The 15279-nt window shown below is 28.6% G+C and overlaps 1 protein-coding gene across 3 annotated transcripts in view; it reads right to left on the reverse strand.

Moving 5' to 3' along the window:
* Window positions 1-15279, reverse strand: part of LOC136075437 (uncharacterized) — an 85636-nt gene that overhangs the window by 28370 nt on the left and 41987 nt on the right. For all 3 annotated transcript variants that reach the window (XM_065788596.1, XM_065788597.1, XM_065788598.1), the window contains exons 6-8: window positions 14656-14778; window positions 12606-12650; window positions 11181-11298 (exon numbers count right to left, since the gene is read on the reverse strand). In XM_065788596.1, coding sequence (XP_065644668.1) covers window positions 11181-11298; window positions 12606-12650; window positions 14656-14778 — 286 coding nt within the window. The remainder of the gene's footprint in view (window positions 1-11180; window positions 11299-12605; window positions 12651-14655; window positions 14779-15279) is intronic.

Genomic DNA, 15279 nt, shown 5'->3' on the forward strand with positions numbered 1-15279 from the left:
TAAACTCTAACTTAAAAATCCCTTGCCTTAGAGTTATTGGTTGAGTAAAGGCTAGAGATAGTGCCTCAATAAAAAGTCTGATCTTGGACAGATGTTAACTGCATCCAGCTATTGTTTTACAGAAAGCCTCCTAGGTAAAAACTTTAGGGGAAAGCAGAACAATTCTGTTGACCAGACTGAAACCCCTTCTTTAACGGGTGATGGGGAAGTTATCGGACAAATCCTAATTTCATTATTTGAGCATAATAATTAGTTTTTGTGGTTTTATGCGTAGGCATAAACGTTCTATAAAATATAAACTTTATTATTTGAAACACAATTATTTAAAATGAGGTTAAATGCAGCTGAACGAGAATCTTTTCAAAAGCGACTAAAAATGTTTTTTGTAAATAAACCAAATATAAAAAAAAAAAAAAATCGCAAATCATTTTGAAAAGGAAGGATTTGCTCGAAGTACAATATATGATAACCTAAAAAGACTTGAAACTGTTCAATCGTTTTCTGATAGAAAGCACCCTGGTCGTCCGACATCCTGGACTAGAGAAAGGAAAGCCGAATTAACGAGACTTGTCAGCAATGGAAAAGGGTTCAGTCAGAGAAAAATAGGTATTAAATTCAGTGTAAATCAATCGACAATTGGTCGTGGAATAGAAAAATTTCCAAAAAAATTATTAATGTGGATAGTCATATCTGACCGTGGTATGTCCAAGCCATTGTTTCGCACTTCCAATGCTGTAGCGATCAATTCATCAATCTATATTAATGAATGTTTAGAAAAATGACTTTTTCCATTTATTCACAAGTATTATAAACTATTTATTTTAGCCAGATTTAGCAAGTTCTCATTATTCTAAAGATTCTCTCAATTGGATGGACCAATATGTCTATTACGTTGATAAAGAATCCAATCCCCCAAATGTGCCTCAAGCACGACCAATTGAAAATTTTTGGGGACATTTGGCACAGAAGGTTTATGAGGGAGATTGGCAAGCTTCAACAGAGCAAGTTTTGATTGATCACATTAAACTAAAACTACAAGAAATTGATATAAACTTTTTACAGTCGCATATGAAAGGCGCCCGAGCAAAATTGAGATCAATTGCAGATGGTGGTGTTTTTTCATATAAAAAATAATATATTTTTATTAAAAGATAAATGCTTTATTTAAAAAAAATATAATAGTAGTTTGTTTTTTTATTTATAAATAAGTTATTGACCTTTTTTTTTTGTCCGATAACTTCCGCATCACCCGCTATCTATTAGCCTGGTGTAAATGTAAACCTGCTATATTGTTTTCTGCCTAGGATAATGAATGCTGGATCTTTTTGACTCTACTCATAGCAATTCTTCCTGTTTAGTGTTTCTGAGGCCAGCTAGAAGAAATGTTCCCTGAACTCTGTGGTAGCTCTCAGAGAGGCTGATTCCATCAACAGCTGTAAAATATCAGAGTTTTAACAGTACCATGGTGTGCATGGATGGTATACCTGTCAATTCCTTTGGTGGCCATTGTCAAGGCTACATAATATACTTACACATTAACTCTCTTATTTGTTGAAAAATTAGGTTTGAATCCTTTGACTGTTCTTTTATGTGTTTTCATCCATCACCTTTCTTTTTGTTCTTTATCGTTCTCCTTTTTTCCAAAACTGCACCCTTTTAGAAATAATTTCTGATCAAATTGACCATGCTCTCTCTCTTTACCCCTCTGCCAATATTGTTGTTATTGATGATTTTAATGCTCAACACACTGAATGGCTAGGCTCTAACACCACTGACCCAGCTGGTACTAATGCCCATAACTTCTGCATTTTTCAATCTCTTACTCAGATAATTTACTTTGATTTTTTAAATATCTTACTCAGATAGTTTTTTCTTTTTTTCTTTTTCATTTTTTTTTTACTATTTAAAAAAAAACTCTCTTGAGAACAAAATTTTTTATTGCAACGAATCAATGTAAAAAAGGTACTGTCTGATGTTAAGCTTCATTATTCCCAGTTTGTGAAACCTTATATCTTATCTCAGAAGTTAGGTTTTAGAGACTTTTGGAAAATCTTCAACAGTTTCATTAACAAAGACAAGTTTAACACTCTATCTCTAATTCATGGACTGATCATATTACCTCTCCTATAGATAAGACTGAACTATTTGTAAAAAACTTTTCTTCTAACTCAACTCTTGAATCTTATGGTCATACTCTTCCTTCCATTCCAGTTAAACAGGTAACAGGTTTATCCATTGTTAGACATCCAAATCACTCCAGCTTTCATTACTAAAGTCATATCTCAATTAAACACTTCTACGGGTTGTGGTCTGGGCAACATTCCTTTCATGGTCTTACAAAAGTGTTCTCCAGAACTCTCTTTATCACTCTCTAAACTATTTAATAAGTGCTTGAATCTTATTTTTTCTGCCTCATACAAAATGATATCTGTGGTTCCAATTTTAAAAAAAGATGGAGAACATTCTGACCCCTCTAACAATTGTCCAATTAGGGTTCTATCTGTTATTAACAAGGTTTTTGAGTCTTTGATCAAGACTTTTGGTTATATATATGGCTTGTGAATTTTAACTCCAACAAAACTTATTTACTGCAAACAATACTGTCGACACTCCTATATTGATGAACGGCAACTTTTTCACTGAGTCCTCTTCTTCGGGTCTTCTTGGATTATTGTTCACTACTGACCTCTCACGGACACCAAACATACAATAGCTTTCTAAGTTAGCATGTGGTAAGGTTGCTTCTCTTTATTGCGCTCACTATTTTTTTACTCCCAATTCTCTACATCATTCTCTACATCTACAAATCTCTTTTTATGACAACAGTAATCTCTGTATGGATTACTGTTGTCATATTAAAGCTGGTTCTTCTAATGATGTTCTTCCTTTTTTTGGTCAAAATTGTAGACATAGCTGGACCTGCTCTATTTGCCAAGCTTGAGGCTTCTCTCCCATCATCGTAAAGTTGCATTTCTTTCTCTTTTCTAACGAATCTATTCAGTCTCGCCTTTTTACTCTATCTGTCCCTGCATGCTCTAAAATCTTTTATTTTAAATTATTTTAATCTTGTTACTCTATTTATTTTTCCTCTATTTAGTTTTTTTCCTCTATTTATAACTCTACTCTTTGTTTTTTAGTAACTCCCAACTTAATAATGTTTGCTTGCAGCTTTGTTGACAGTGAACTTGATATTTTTTAAAAAAAAAAAAAAGGAAAAAACCAGTTTTGAAAATCATCATAAAAAAGCAGGAATATTACACTTAAGTCTGTCAATAATTAATAAATAATAATCGATTATTTGTGGCAATAAATGAAAATTTTGTTGCATTAAGTGACTAAAAGTAAACAATAATTATTTCCACAATTACTTGTATTAATTACTTCAGTCAGTAGTTAATAGAATAATAATCTACATTATTAGTTCCTCTTTAAATTCCCTTCTATTTCTTTAAATATTTATCATTTCTCTCTGTTATAATATTAATCTTATCTCCTGCAAACTAATAAAATAATCGTCATTATTGCAAAAAATGCCAAACGACAACAACAACAACAAAGAATATACAACAAAACAAAAACAGCAAAAAAGATGTTGAAAATGCTTTGAAAAATTGAACAGAGCCTCATGTTGCACTTCAGGGCTTGAATTAAGTGATCACAAATTGCGATACTTGGAGATGCTTCTGGTCTTTAAATTTTTAGCTTTTTAAAAACCATAAGCTGTATTTGATAACTAAACTCAATAGCTGTTACTAAATAGAAAAGATTTATATTTATCTTGAATTATGATACAAAGTGTTGTCTTATCTTATTCTTAAAACCATATTATTACTATTAATTTTATTATTATCAATGATTATGGTTTAAACTTTAATATTTTAATTAATTTTACAAATCGCCATATGAAACTAGAAAAATACAGCACAATAAAGTACTATATAATTATTAAAAAACAAACACTAAAAACAACAGTCTAAAGGAACTTAGTGATGATCAAATATTTTAAATAAAAGAAATTGTTAAATAAGATATAAAATACTTTTATATTTTACTAGCTGGAGTTACCCGGTGTTGCCCAGGCCAATATTTAAAAGTAAATGAGCATCTGGAACTTTGTTATACTAATTTTGGGCTATGCACAGTAAGAGTGTGCAATATTTTTTAGTGTTGCACAATAATCCTGTTGGTTGAAGCTATGAAATAACTGAAAGACATTAAGGAAGAAAAAGACATTTTGTTTATTTTCCACTTAAAAACAACAAATTAAGAATTTCCAAAAGAACATTTACTCAAATTTTTCAATTAAATTGTTCTCTCACACTGGAAAAAAAAGTTGAACATGTTACAAAAGTTAAATCATGGGTAATTTCTTCACATTGGATTGTTATTGTTTTCTTTTAATAGGACTTCTTTAAAGAGGATTTCTTTCACTGAAGAGCCTTCTGATAGACAATGTTCTTGGTTTTTTCTTCTGGAGACAAAATGAAAAGATTTCGTGGAGATCCAACTCTGGAGCATGCAACATCGAGCTGGCCATGAGAAAAGCAGGGCTGTTCCAAATTGATGCTAGCCACTTTGAGTGACTGTCCCTGCGCTTTGTTAATGGTCATGGCAAAAGCCAGCCTGACTGAAAACTGGAGGCGCTTGAAACTGAATGGGAGGTCATTGGGAATCATTGGAATCCTTGGAATGAAAAGATTCTCACCTTTGCCACATCTAGTCAGTATAGTTGCTTCAATCAAGTTTGAAAGGATAGCTTTGATGATGAGTCGAGTTCCATTGCAGAGCTTGGGACTGTCGAGGTTGCGAAGGAGAATGATTGGTGCTCCAACTTTCAGGTGAAGAATGTGAGGAGGACATCCAAATGGTTCTAAAGAGTTCAGAAATTCTGTTGGATAGTTGACAGCTTCACTGGGGTCCATAACCATGTCAATGGAGTTGTAGGACTTTTCATTGCCTGGGAGCATTTTCTGGATCTGCATATTGATCTTGGTGACAGACTCATTTTTGGGCGCTAGAATAGCTCTCTCACAGATCCAGTCATGTCTGGTGAAACTCTGCTGGATATTGGGAAACACTTTCACAATGAGTTCCTCTGCAGAATCCACCAGTGTGCAAAAGTTGGCAGGGAATTTAATGAGCCCTGTCTGCACATCAACTGGTGCCTCACCATTGCCCAAGGCAAGGAGCTGATTGGAAAAGGCTCCTGCTGACAGATCACCAGACAACTTTACCCTCATGTTTGTTGTCAAATGAAGTGTTCTGACACTCCTCCACAGGTAGGAAGCTTTTAGGTTTTGCCAAATTGCACGGCTGAGGCTGCAGAGCCACACTGGATCCCATTTTTGGGCCCCCCTGACCCTGGGGGTCGGGGTACGGGGTCAAAACCCAGCTAAGAACCTTCTCCCCCTCGAGGACTACCCCCATGCCAAATTTCATCGAGATCGGTCCGGCGGTTTGGATTTCTATAGAGAACAAACAAACAAACACACACACAAACACACATTGCCCTTTATATAGGTAGGGGATTTAAATCTAATTCAATATTTTCTTATAAATTAAATGCTTGTAACTCTTTTGTAGATATAAAAACAAAGATATATAAAGACAGAGGAGTTTAAAAATATCTAAAAACTAATTTAAACTTTTTATTGTTATTTTAAAACAGAACAAAAAAACTCTAATGACTTATTTTAAAAGATATCTTTTTTATTATTATTTTTATTATCAATGAACTAATTTCTAATTTAAAACATTTAAATTTTTAAATAAATAATTACTTTAACTCTCCCCCCCCCCCCCTAAACAAAAATTGATATTAATGTTTTATACAATGCGCAAGTAGCTTTAGCATAATCTTTTATTGGTTGATTTTTAAATTGCTGCACAAATTTTTCAGACCTTAGATAATTATTTTTTTCTTATAACTTTTTTTCTTTTAATTTATAATCCTTTAATTACCTGGTGTTTAAAAAAACAGTTTTGACTGTTATTATTTTTGCAGTAGTAAATTTATTTTTTTGCTTTTTCAATAATTTTTGCAATATGATAAATTGACCGTTTCATTAAAACAGTGTTCACGCTTTTTAAAAACTGAGAATTTAATGACCAGAATTATTTAAATATAATAGACAATTATTTTAATAATTACAAGAAATAATACCATGAAGTCAAAATGGGTAACATTGAAGTCAATTGATAACATAAAAACTTCACTTGTTTGCAAGTGCAATTAGTTTTATGCCGAAAAGGTAAAAAGAATGCTCTAAAACTTACAGGAAATAATTAAAAACTTAACCAAAACAACTGATGTATCAAGATTCTACTTGCTGATTTTTGCAGTTTTAATAAAAGAAAAATAATTATATCAATCATGGTGCCAAGCTGTTCCAACTGGCACAGTGTATACAAAAATCAGCTGGATGGAGAATGCTGAAAATCAGCTGGATGGAGCTGGATGGATGGAGAAACTACAGTTTATTGAGTGGTTGGAACAGCTTTTTATCTCAGCAGTTAAAATGATTACGAGTAAAAACATTCTTGTATTAGATGGCCAAATCACTCAAGTACTCATGAGTCATTGAATGTTATTGAAATATGCAAATAAAAAAAGTCTAATTGGCCTGCCTACCAGCTCATTAAAGTCTCATTTTAGAACCACTGATTGTTGGAATATATTTTCACATTAAACATACCTAGAAAACATATTAAAATCATATTATGAATTATTAAAATGCAAAAATGTTGATAAAGTTTTTTAAGTTTAAAAATTTTTTAAGTTTAAAAAAATTTTTTTAAGTTTAAAAAAAGTTTAGTATGAATGTAGCAAGTGCTTCATCAGAACACACACAGTGCTTTCAAAAAAACATGGCTATTTCTTTTCAATAAACCTAGTATTGATCTATCAAAATTGAAAATAATAGAAACATTTCAAGAAAAATTCATTATCTATTAAAGTTAGGTTATCTTACTCTATATAAAAAAAACACAAAACTAATCACAAACAACAATCACCAATATGTTTTTTTCATTTTCATTTTGAAACTTATATTAAATTTCTTCTTGAAACTTGTTTTTATATTTTCAAAATGTGCTTAACAATGATTCCAAATATTTTCATTATTTATTAAATATTGAGCAAATAGGATAAAGCACATATCATATATGGTTTGAACTGGAAAAAAGCATGCATTGCAAAATTACCATGTGTTTTGTTAATAATAGGAAAAGACAAGTAATTTAAATTCAAATAGAAATTAAAAAGCTCAATAGACAGTTACTTGATTTCTTTTTTTTTAATTTAAACTTTTTTTATTATTGTTATTACTATTATATAAATACTATTCGTAATAATAGTCATAGTACAAATAAACTAAAACCATACTGAGTCCTAGAGGCCTCATAAAAAAGTCCTAGATGTCCTAAAAAAAACTAAAATGTTTTTTTAATCTTAGAATTTTTATTGAGATTATAGTTACTAATTTTTTCATTGTTTAAAAACAAATGGTCACAAACGAGCAGTAATATTTTTCAAGGACATTGTTTAAAAACGAATGGTCACACATGAGCAGCGAATTTTTCAAGGACATTGCTGAATTTGTGCACATTGCTTGCTTTCTCAAGAGTAATTTTCATAAATAGAAATGGTCTTTTTTTTAGTATATTGAGTAAATGCCTAAAATTTAAATTAATTCCTTAAGATTTCAAGTTGGTCTTGCATTTTCATCATCTTTGCTTTTATCGCTGTCTCTGCTAATGTAGTTATTGATAGTCAATGTTTTTGCTACCTTTTTACTGATGATTAAAATAAAAACAAATTTTTGTGCACTAACTGTACAAAAAACCTGTACATAATTATTTTATCCAATCATAGCCATAGCAGTAACATGCCAAAAACAACACATTTAAATTAACATAAAATATTTAAAAAACTATGGTTAGCTTTTATTTTTTTTAAGCAGAAAAATTATCAATTATTTGAAAATACCAGTATTTTAAAAAAGTCAAACATAATTTCATGTGAAATCGCAAAATCAACTGTGTTTAGATTCATCAAAAATTTTCAAGCAACAAAAAAAAAATAATAATAATAATAATAATGGAACAAATTAAATTAATTTCAGAACTTAAACAAAAAATTTTAATACTTAATTGGGTCACTCTTTTGCCTTTTTGCCACCCTTTGAATAACCACTTGCAGACATTAAGGCATCAATTCCACCAGAGCTTTTGTTTCTTTTAGATTTATTTTCTTTTATGCTTCAACAATCTTATATTTTCCAGTCAAGAATGAACCACAAATATTATATGGAATTAAAATCAGGGACATTTTTTCAAATATATTCCTTTTTTGAATTGACAGTATGCTTTAGGTCATTTTAATGTTGCAACACAAAACTGTTTCCTGATGTAAATTTACAAGCAAAAGGCTTTCAATTTAAATTAAAAATATCGTATTCAAGTTAACTTTTTCAGCTAATTTTTAGCTCTTTGCCAAGCCATCGATCACTACGACATTTCCTCTATGTTTTACTGTTCCTTTTATGTAACTCAATTTGTATGCCCTGGTGGAAACCTTGTTTCCACCAAACTTTTTGTTCACCACCAGATAAAATCAGGTTAAATTTGGGTTCATCACTCTCAATTACTTTTTCCAGTACTCCATGGACATGTCTACTTTTTTGTAAGCAACAACTTTTGTTTTATGTCTCAATGTCAAATAAGATTTTTTGTGACATACTCTACCTTGAAATCCTTACTTTTAAATTCTATTTTAGAAAGTTTGAACTAAAAACTTGATTTTGTGGTCAATTTGAACTTTTTTAAATAGCTTCAAAACCTGTTTTGCTTGAATTGTAAAATGATGTTTTGATCAATGGCAGCAGATGTTTTTTTTTTTTGGTTTCTTCCAGCAATATCAGATATAGTTTCAATTAAATTATGTCACCTAATAATGTTGCTGATTGTTCGCAAAAGTATACTTAGGATGTTATTTAAACATGAAGCTATCAAGGTGTGTTCCAAACTTACTAAGTTCCACAAAATGAATAGAATCACTTTAAACTCAGTGAAATTGAAAATCTCCTTTTTTTATGTGCATCAACTTTTATGTAGCCATTATTCACCAAATCCAAAACTAAATTTTGTTGAGATGTTGTTTAATGTCATTTTACAACATGCATATAGCTATAAATTAATTGATTTTGATCAACTAATCAATATCTTATGTTATAAATATAACTTTTGACCTAAACTTATTGAAATTTTAATTTTAAACAAAACTTCTTAAAAAAACTAAACAGAATATTAGTGCTAACAATTTTTTTTGCTACTAGTATAACTTTTTGTTACTTTTTGAACAGTAACCATATGGTTAAACAAAATTACTTTTTTTTTATTATAAACATCTTCACTTCCAACAAGGCTGCAAGAAACCACTATTATAGTTTGGAAGTTACTGGAAGAGAAAAAATGAAGTTTATAAAGCAAGATAATGGTTAACAGACAACTTTAAAACTATATTATCATTTTTCAAATTATATGAATCAGAAAAACAAGATAAAGGTGAATACATATAGGATCATAAATATATAGGAAGATTTAGATTGTTGCGATAACGATTAGCTGAAAAAATTAAGTTTGATCTGAGTTAGAGTTTCCCAGCCACTGAGAGCCTCTCTGTAGCAGAAGTGAAATTCTTTTCAAGCTCAAATGCCCCCTTCAAGCAATCAGAGAGTGTTAGCTTCTTATCAAGACAAGAGTAAATGTTAGTATCATCAGCGAACAATTAGATGTGAGAAATTCTGGCCACTTTAGATATGAGAATTTAAAAAAGTATAGGACCAATGGTAGAATCTTGAGGAACCCCTGAAGTTACAGGAAATGAAAAAGAGCACAATTAGTAAGGAAGGATTCAATAATCTTAAAGATGTTACTTGATACATCGTGAGAAGAGAGCTTATGGAGAAGACCAGCATGCCAGACATTATCAAAGGCTTTAGAAATGTTGAGAGCAATAGCCCCAACCTCTCCACATCTATCTAACTATGATGGTAGTTAGACGAATCAGATCGCTCTCCAGAGTTTTTGAAAATTTTTGATAAGCATTTGTTAAATAGTTTTGAAAGAATAAACAACATACAAAAATTTTAGTTGTTAAATAGTTGTCTCTTATGACCTAAGGTATTTAACTTAAATTAGTATTTATATTTTCACAGTCATTTTGCTCCAAACATTGAACACATATACTACCAGAGTTCATAGAAAAAATTGTGACGAGATTGAAAAACTAAACTTTTTTAGTTTTATATTCTAAACTAATTCTTGTCAAGAATTTTTTATTGATAAAAATTTTGAAATTCATCTACAAAGCATTTTGTGTTCTTTCAATTTATTGTATTTTATTAGAAAATTATTTTCAAATTAGTTTTTTTCCTTCAATAGTCTGTCATTAATACTCTATCACAATTATTTTGCTGGAAGAACATCCTATTCTTAAAGAACCTATTTTTCAAAATGTGAAATATGTCTTCTGCGCAAGCCACTGTTAACAAGGAGGGACATTTTTTATGCTTCTCATCTTTAAAAAACATTCTTCCAGTTTAGAATTGGATATTGGCTAAGTAAAGGGGTCATATTATGTTACGCAGTATTAAATTTTACCTGGTGATAAAAGTTCTGGAACTTTCAATAGAGTTAATATATCTAGAAAAATATTACTAGCAGTGGCTCTTAAAAGTGTTTCACTACATAACTTAAAGCTTTATCTGAAAACTTAAAGTTTTGGGTAATTGCCCTATCACACATTCAACGCTTGTTTTAAATGCATATATTAGTTTACATAATGACTGATGGTCAATGGTTTCTGTCAGACTAGTGTCAGACAAAGTCCATTTGCTATTTCAAGCCCTGTTATATATAGATTACAATTATACTTTAAAATAATTGATTTGCAATTTGAGGCGCAAAAGATATTTATATCAAAAAAAATGAAATTGTAATTAATGTTTTAAAATTATGTTTTGACAAGAAAACTTCATTTTCTTGATTCTTTTCCTTCTTTTATTAGTAATATTTTTAAACATTTAAAGAACTATAATAAATCTTTGTACAACTCCTGAATATTTGTACTTATGTATATATATGTAATTTTATGTTTGTAAATGTATGTATTTATTTACCTTTTGATAGTTTCATCAAATTTGAAGAAAATCAAAATAATGGACAGCATCAGAATAATACAGATAAATGCGCTTGGTAACAAGAATGCAAACTTTGTAAAAAACCATTTAGATATACCTAGAATGTTTTTTTAAAATTAAGAAAAAAGAAGTCTGTATTATTATTACTTTTATCATTATTACTATTATTATTGGCGTGGAAAATAACAGCCAATCAATGGTCAACAACTGCCTGAAATGACTTAAATTGCTTTTTTGACCTCCCAAAATAAATTCTTGCCAATCATGGTTGACCAGTTAAAAAAAGTCAGAGTTTTGAAAAACAGGGTTTGACAAATAATCAGGATTTAATTCAGAAAATGCTTATACTAAAATTTTATTAAATTATTTAAAATGCATTTAAAATACTTTTATTGTTTACAATATGCTTTAATTCACTTTGTTGACGAATATTAAATGATGTAAACTATATATATGATGTTAGAACCAATTATACAATATTATATATGACGTAAATTATATCTATTTTTTTTTTTTTTTTTAATGCTTCACTTATTTAAATTACTTTCATTTTACTGGTGGTCTAAAAATACTCTTTTTTTATAAATGATTGAACTTCTTATTTAATTACTATTTTATTTAACAAACTATTTTTATAACAATATAGTAATATATAATAATTGTTGTATTTAGAACACTTTTTCTTTCAACTGTATTTTGTTTTTAACTTTTTTTTTTTCTATTCTCGTATAAGTTTTTGTACTTGTTGTACATAACTACTTTTTTTTTTATTATTCAATCTTTTCATTTATTTTTCTTGTAGCTTTTCCTGCCATTTACAAAACCATTGCAATGAATAAATTCATTTTTAATAATGAATAAATACATTTTAAAACAAATTTTAAAATATAAATTTTTTTCTTCTATTAATTGAGAAATCAGACAAAACATATTCAAAATTACATTTTTAGTAAAAACTTCGTCGTATGTTATCATAAGTAATTGTTATACATACATTTGTATATATAAATCGATTTTTTTTAGTACTAAATGTTCAGTTTTAATTTTTTTAAAATATTTTACAAAAATTTTTTGATATTTAAAAAAGTTCCAAAATAAATTACTTGGATGGTATCAAAATTCCTTTTTTAATTAAATGGAAATCTGTGCGCATGAGAGTTGCTTTAAACTATTAAGATTAGCTGGTAATTTGAATGTTAGTTATTTGTTTTTCTATATAAAAAATGATTTGGCAGGTCAAATTGACTGCTCATCTTTGATTTCTTATTTTCCAAGCTGATTATTATTATCATTACTATTATTATTATTATTATTTTTATTATTATTATTATTATTATTATTATTATTATTATTATTATTATTAATATTATTATATAAAAAGATTTTGAAATAATAAAAAATTACCTTTAAAAACATTTGGGTACTTGATTACTGGTGTAGCAAGAAAACCTTTTAAAAAAACTACTTAAGTTTAATCATTTTCAATCTTCACTTGAAACTTTTTTAAATATAATATCATGACTATTATGACATAAAATCAGTGAAACTGGATGAATATTCGCAGCACATAAACATAAAAATGTTTATAAAAAATGTTAAAATCAGTGAAACTGGATGAATATTCGCAGCACATAAACATAAAAATGTTTATAAAAAATGTTTATGCATAAACAACACATGTGCAAGAACATACATAAATTTAAAAATACGTGATCATGGGAGAGGTTATAAGATCTGACCCATATATTAGAGACTTACCTTTGTTATAGATCCTTTAAAAACCATGGAATGAGGCTTGACTTGGAACAATGGGCAAGAATAAGCTTGACTTATGATTAGAAAAAGCAACGAAAACTGTGGGTAGAATGAGGCTTTACTTGAAACTGACAAGAAAGAATAAAAGCTTCCATACCTACCTGGATTCAGAAAATTACTTAGGTGTATTTATCAACAGAGAGATAAAAGACATCATTCCAAGGACTTTCACAAAGAAAATCATCAGAAGAATCCCAGTCAGTTATAGGTAAGAAGTATTGTGGTAATAGGGTGAGTCTTAAAAAGAAGTATGAGATAAAAGATTAAGAGAGATAATAGCATGGTCTAAACCACCCAAGAACAAGGAGAAACTGAACACAGGCTAGGGTCAGTATACGTATACAAAGAAAAACTAAACTTGTAGATTTAGTCAAGGCTCGCATTCTCCATTTTAGTGTGATTTTTAAGTCTTTAAAATACTATCTACATACTTTATAACTTATTCAAGCACGTTTAATTGCAAAGAGTTTTAGTAATCGAAGTCATTGTAAAATTTTGATAAGAAAGCTAGAAATTCTATACAATTTTTTTTTTCTTTCAAAATTCACATTAAAAATGAATAAAATCTTTTTGATATTTTAAGCTTGTTTATTGGTATAAATTGGTTTTGCGTTAAATTTAATGTTATCTTTATCAACATTCTGTTAAAAAAAATTTTCTATCGTTTAAACATATAAAAGATTAACACTTTTCATGGTGTACATATACTCTCGAAATTCTTATTTAGATATGTGAAAATTTTTTTAAATAAAATTTAACTTGTAAAACATGCATTACTTATTATTATTATATTTTTAATACCACATACATTAGTTATATAATTTAAAAAAGCTAAGTATTATACAGCTATATTTATGTACACATTGATGCGCTTATTCTATGAAACTTTAAAAATAAAAAAAAATAATAAATATAACTATAAACAAACAATAATAATAGTTAAAAAACGTGAAATTACTTTCAAATAAAACATTAAAATTAGAAAAAGTACTCATCGGAGGGTTTCGAACAGCAAACCTATTTTGCTGCACTTCTAAATCAGAGGAATATAACATCTACAGCACTATGCTAATATGTATTTGCATAAAAAAATTAATGAATTGATTAGAAACGCTTATCTTTAAAACATAAAATGTATACAAACTTATAATTATATCAAAAGTATATACAACTATGGTGAAAATCTTTATTAGTTTCTTTAACAATATTTAAAAAAGTAAAGGTACTAATTTATTTTTAATTTATAAACATATATGCTTTGAGATTAAGTAAAAAATAACTCAAATAAAAGTGATTTGCTAATTGTATGTATATTCTGCAATGATGTAATTTTTTATACTGAAACTCTTACAAATTAAACGCACTTAAGTAAATTATAAAGTATGTAGATTGCGTCAAAAAAAGCACATATATTTTAAAGATTTAAAAATCACACTAAAATTGAGAAGGCAAGCTTTGAATAAAAATACAAAGTTAGTTTTTGTTGGCATACATTTATTATTTTGTTTTACTCAAAAAAATTCTCAGGACTTTAGGATCCCTTTAAAAAGAGAAATTTTGATACTATATCTTTTAATAAAATTATATAAAATTTAAAAAATTAATGGTTAAATAATAATTATGGTACAATAAAACACACCTCCGAAAGCAGGCCCCATTACAATGGCAGAATTCCAAGCAGCAAACACAAGGGAGACACCTATTGCTTGATTTGTGCTGTCACATATTTCAGCAAATGCTGCTCTTCCTACTACTGTGACTCCTTTTATTTACAAAATAAACAAAAAAAAACAAAAGAAAAAAAATTTTAAACAATAAAAGTTGAACAAAATAATATATAAAAAAAATGATCTAATGTGTATATGGGTATATATATATATATATATATATATATATATATATATATATATATATATATATATATATATATATATATATATATATATATATATATATATATATATATATTTAGTGGATGTATGTGTGTATAGCCAGAATGCATAACCACAGCCCAGTATTACTCAGTCACAGATCAGTGTCCAGTACTACATAATGTGTTTGTGCATATCAGGTTGTACATAGTATGTCAAATGTTACTATAGATATACATGATATTTAATACATAACTACTGTCAAATACACTAAGATACTACATCTAATATTCTTTCAATAGTCACTGTATCTTTTTACTATATATATTTATCATACAATAACGCTAGCCACACCACACTAACTTAGGCCTTGTTATGAGATTTCGCTGCGT

This window comes from Hydra vulgaris, chromosome 01, assembly GCF_038396675.1.
Source record: "Hydra vulgaris chromosome 01, alternate assembly HydraT2T_AEP".
Taxonomy (NCBI): domain Eukaryota; kingdom Metazoa; phylum Cnidaria; class Hydrozoa; order Anthoathecata; family Hydridae; genus Hydra; species Hydra vulgaris.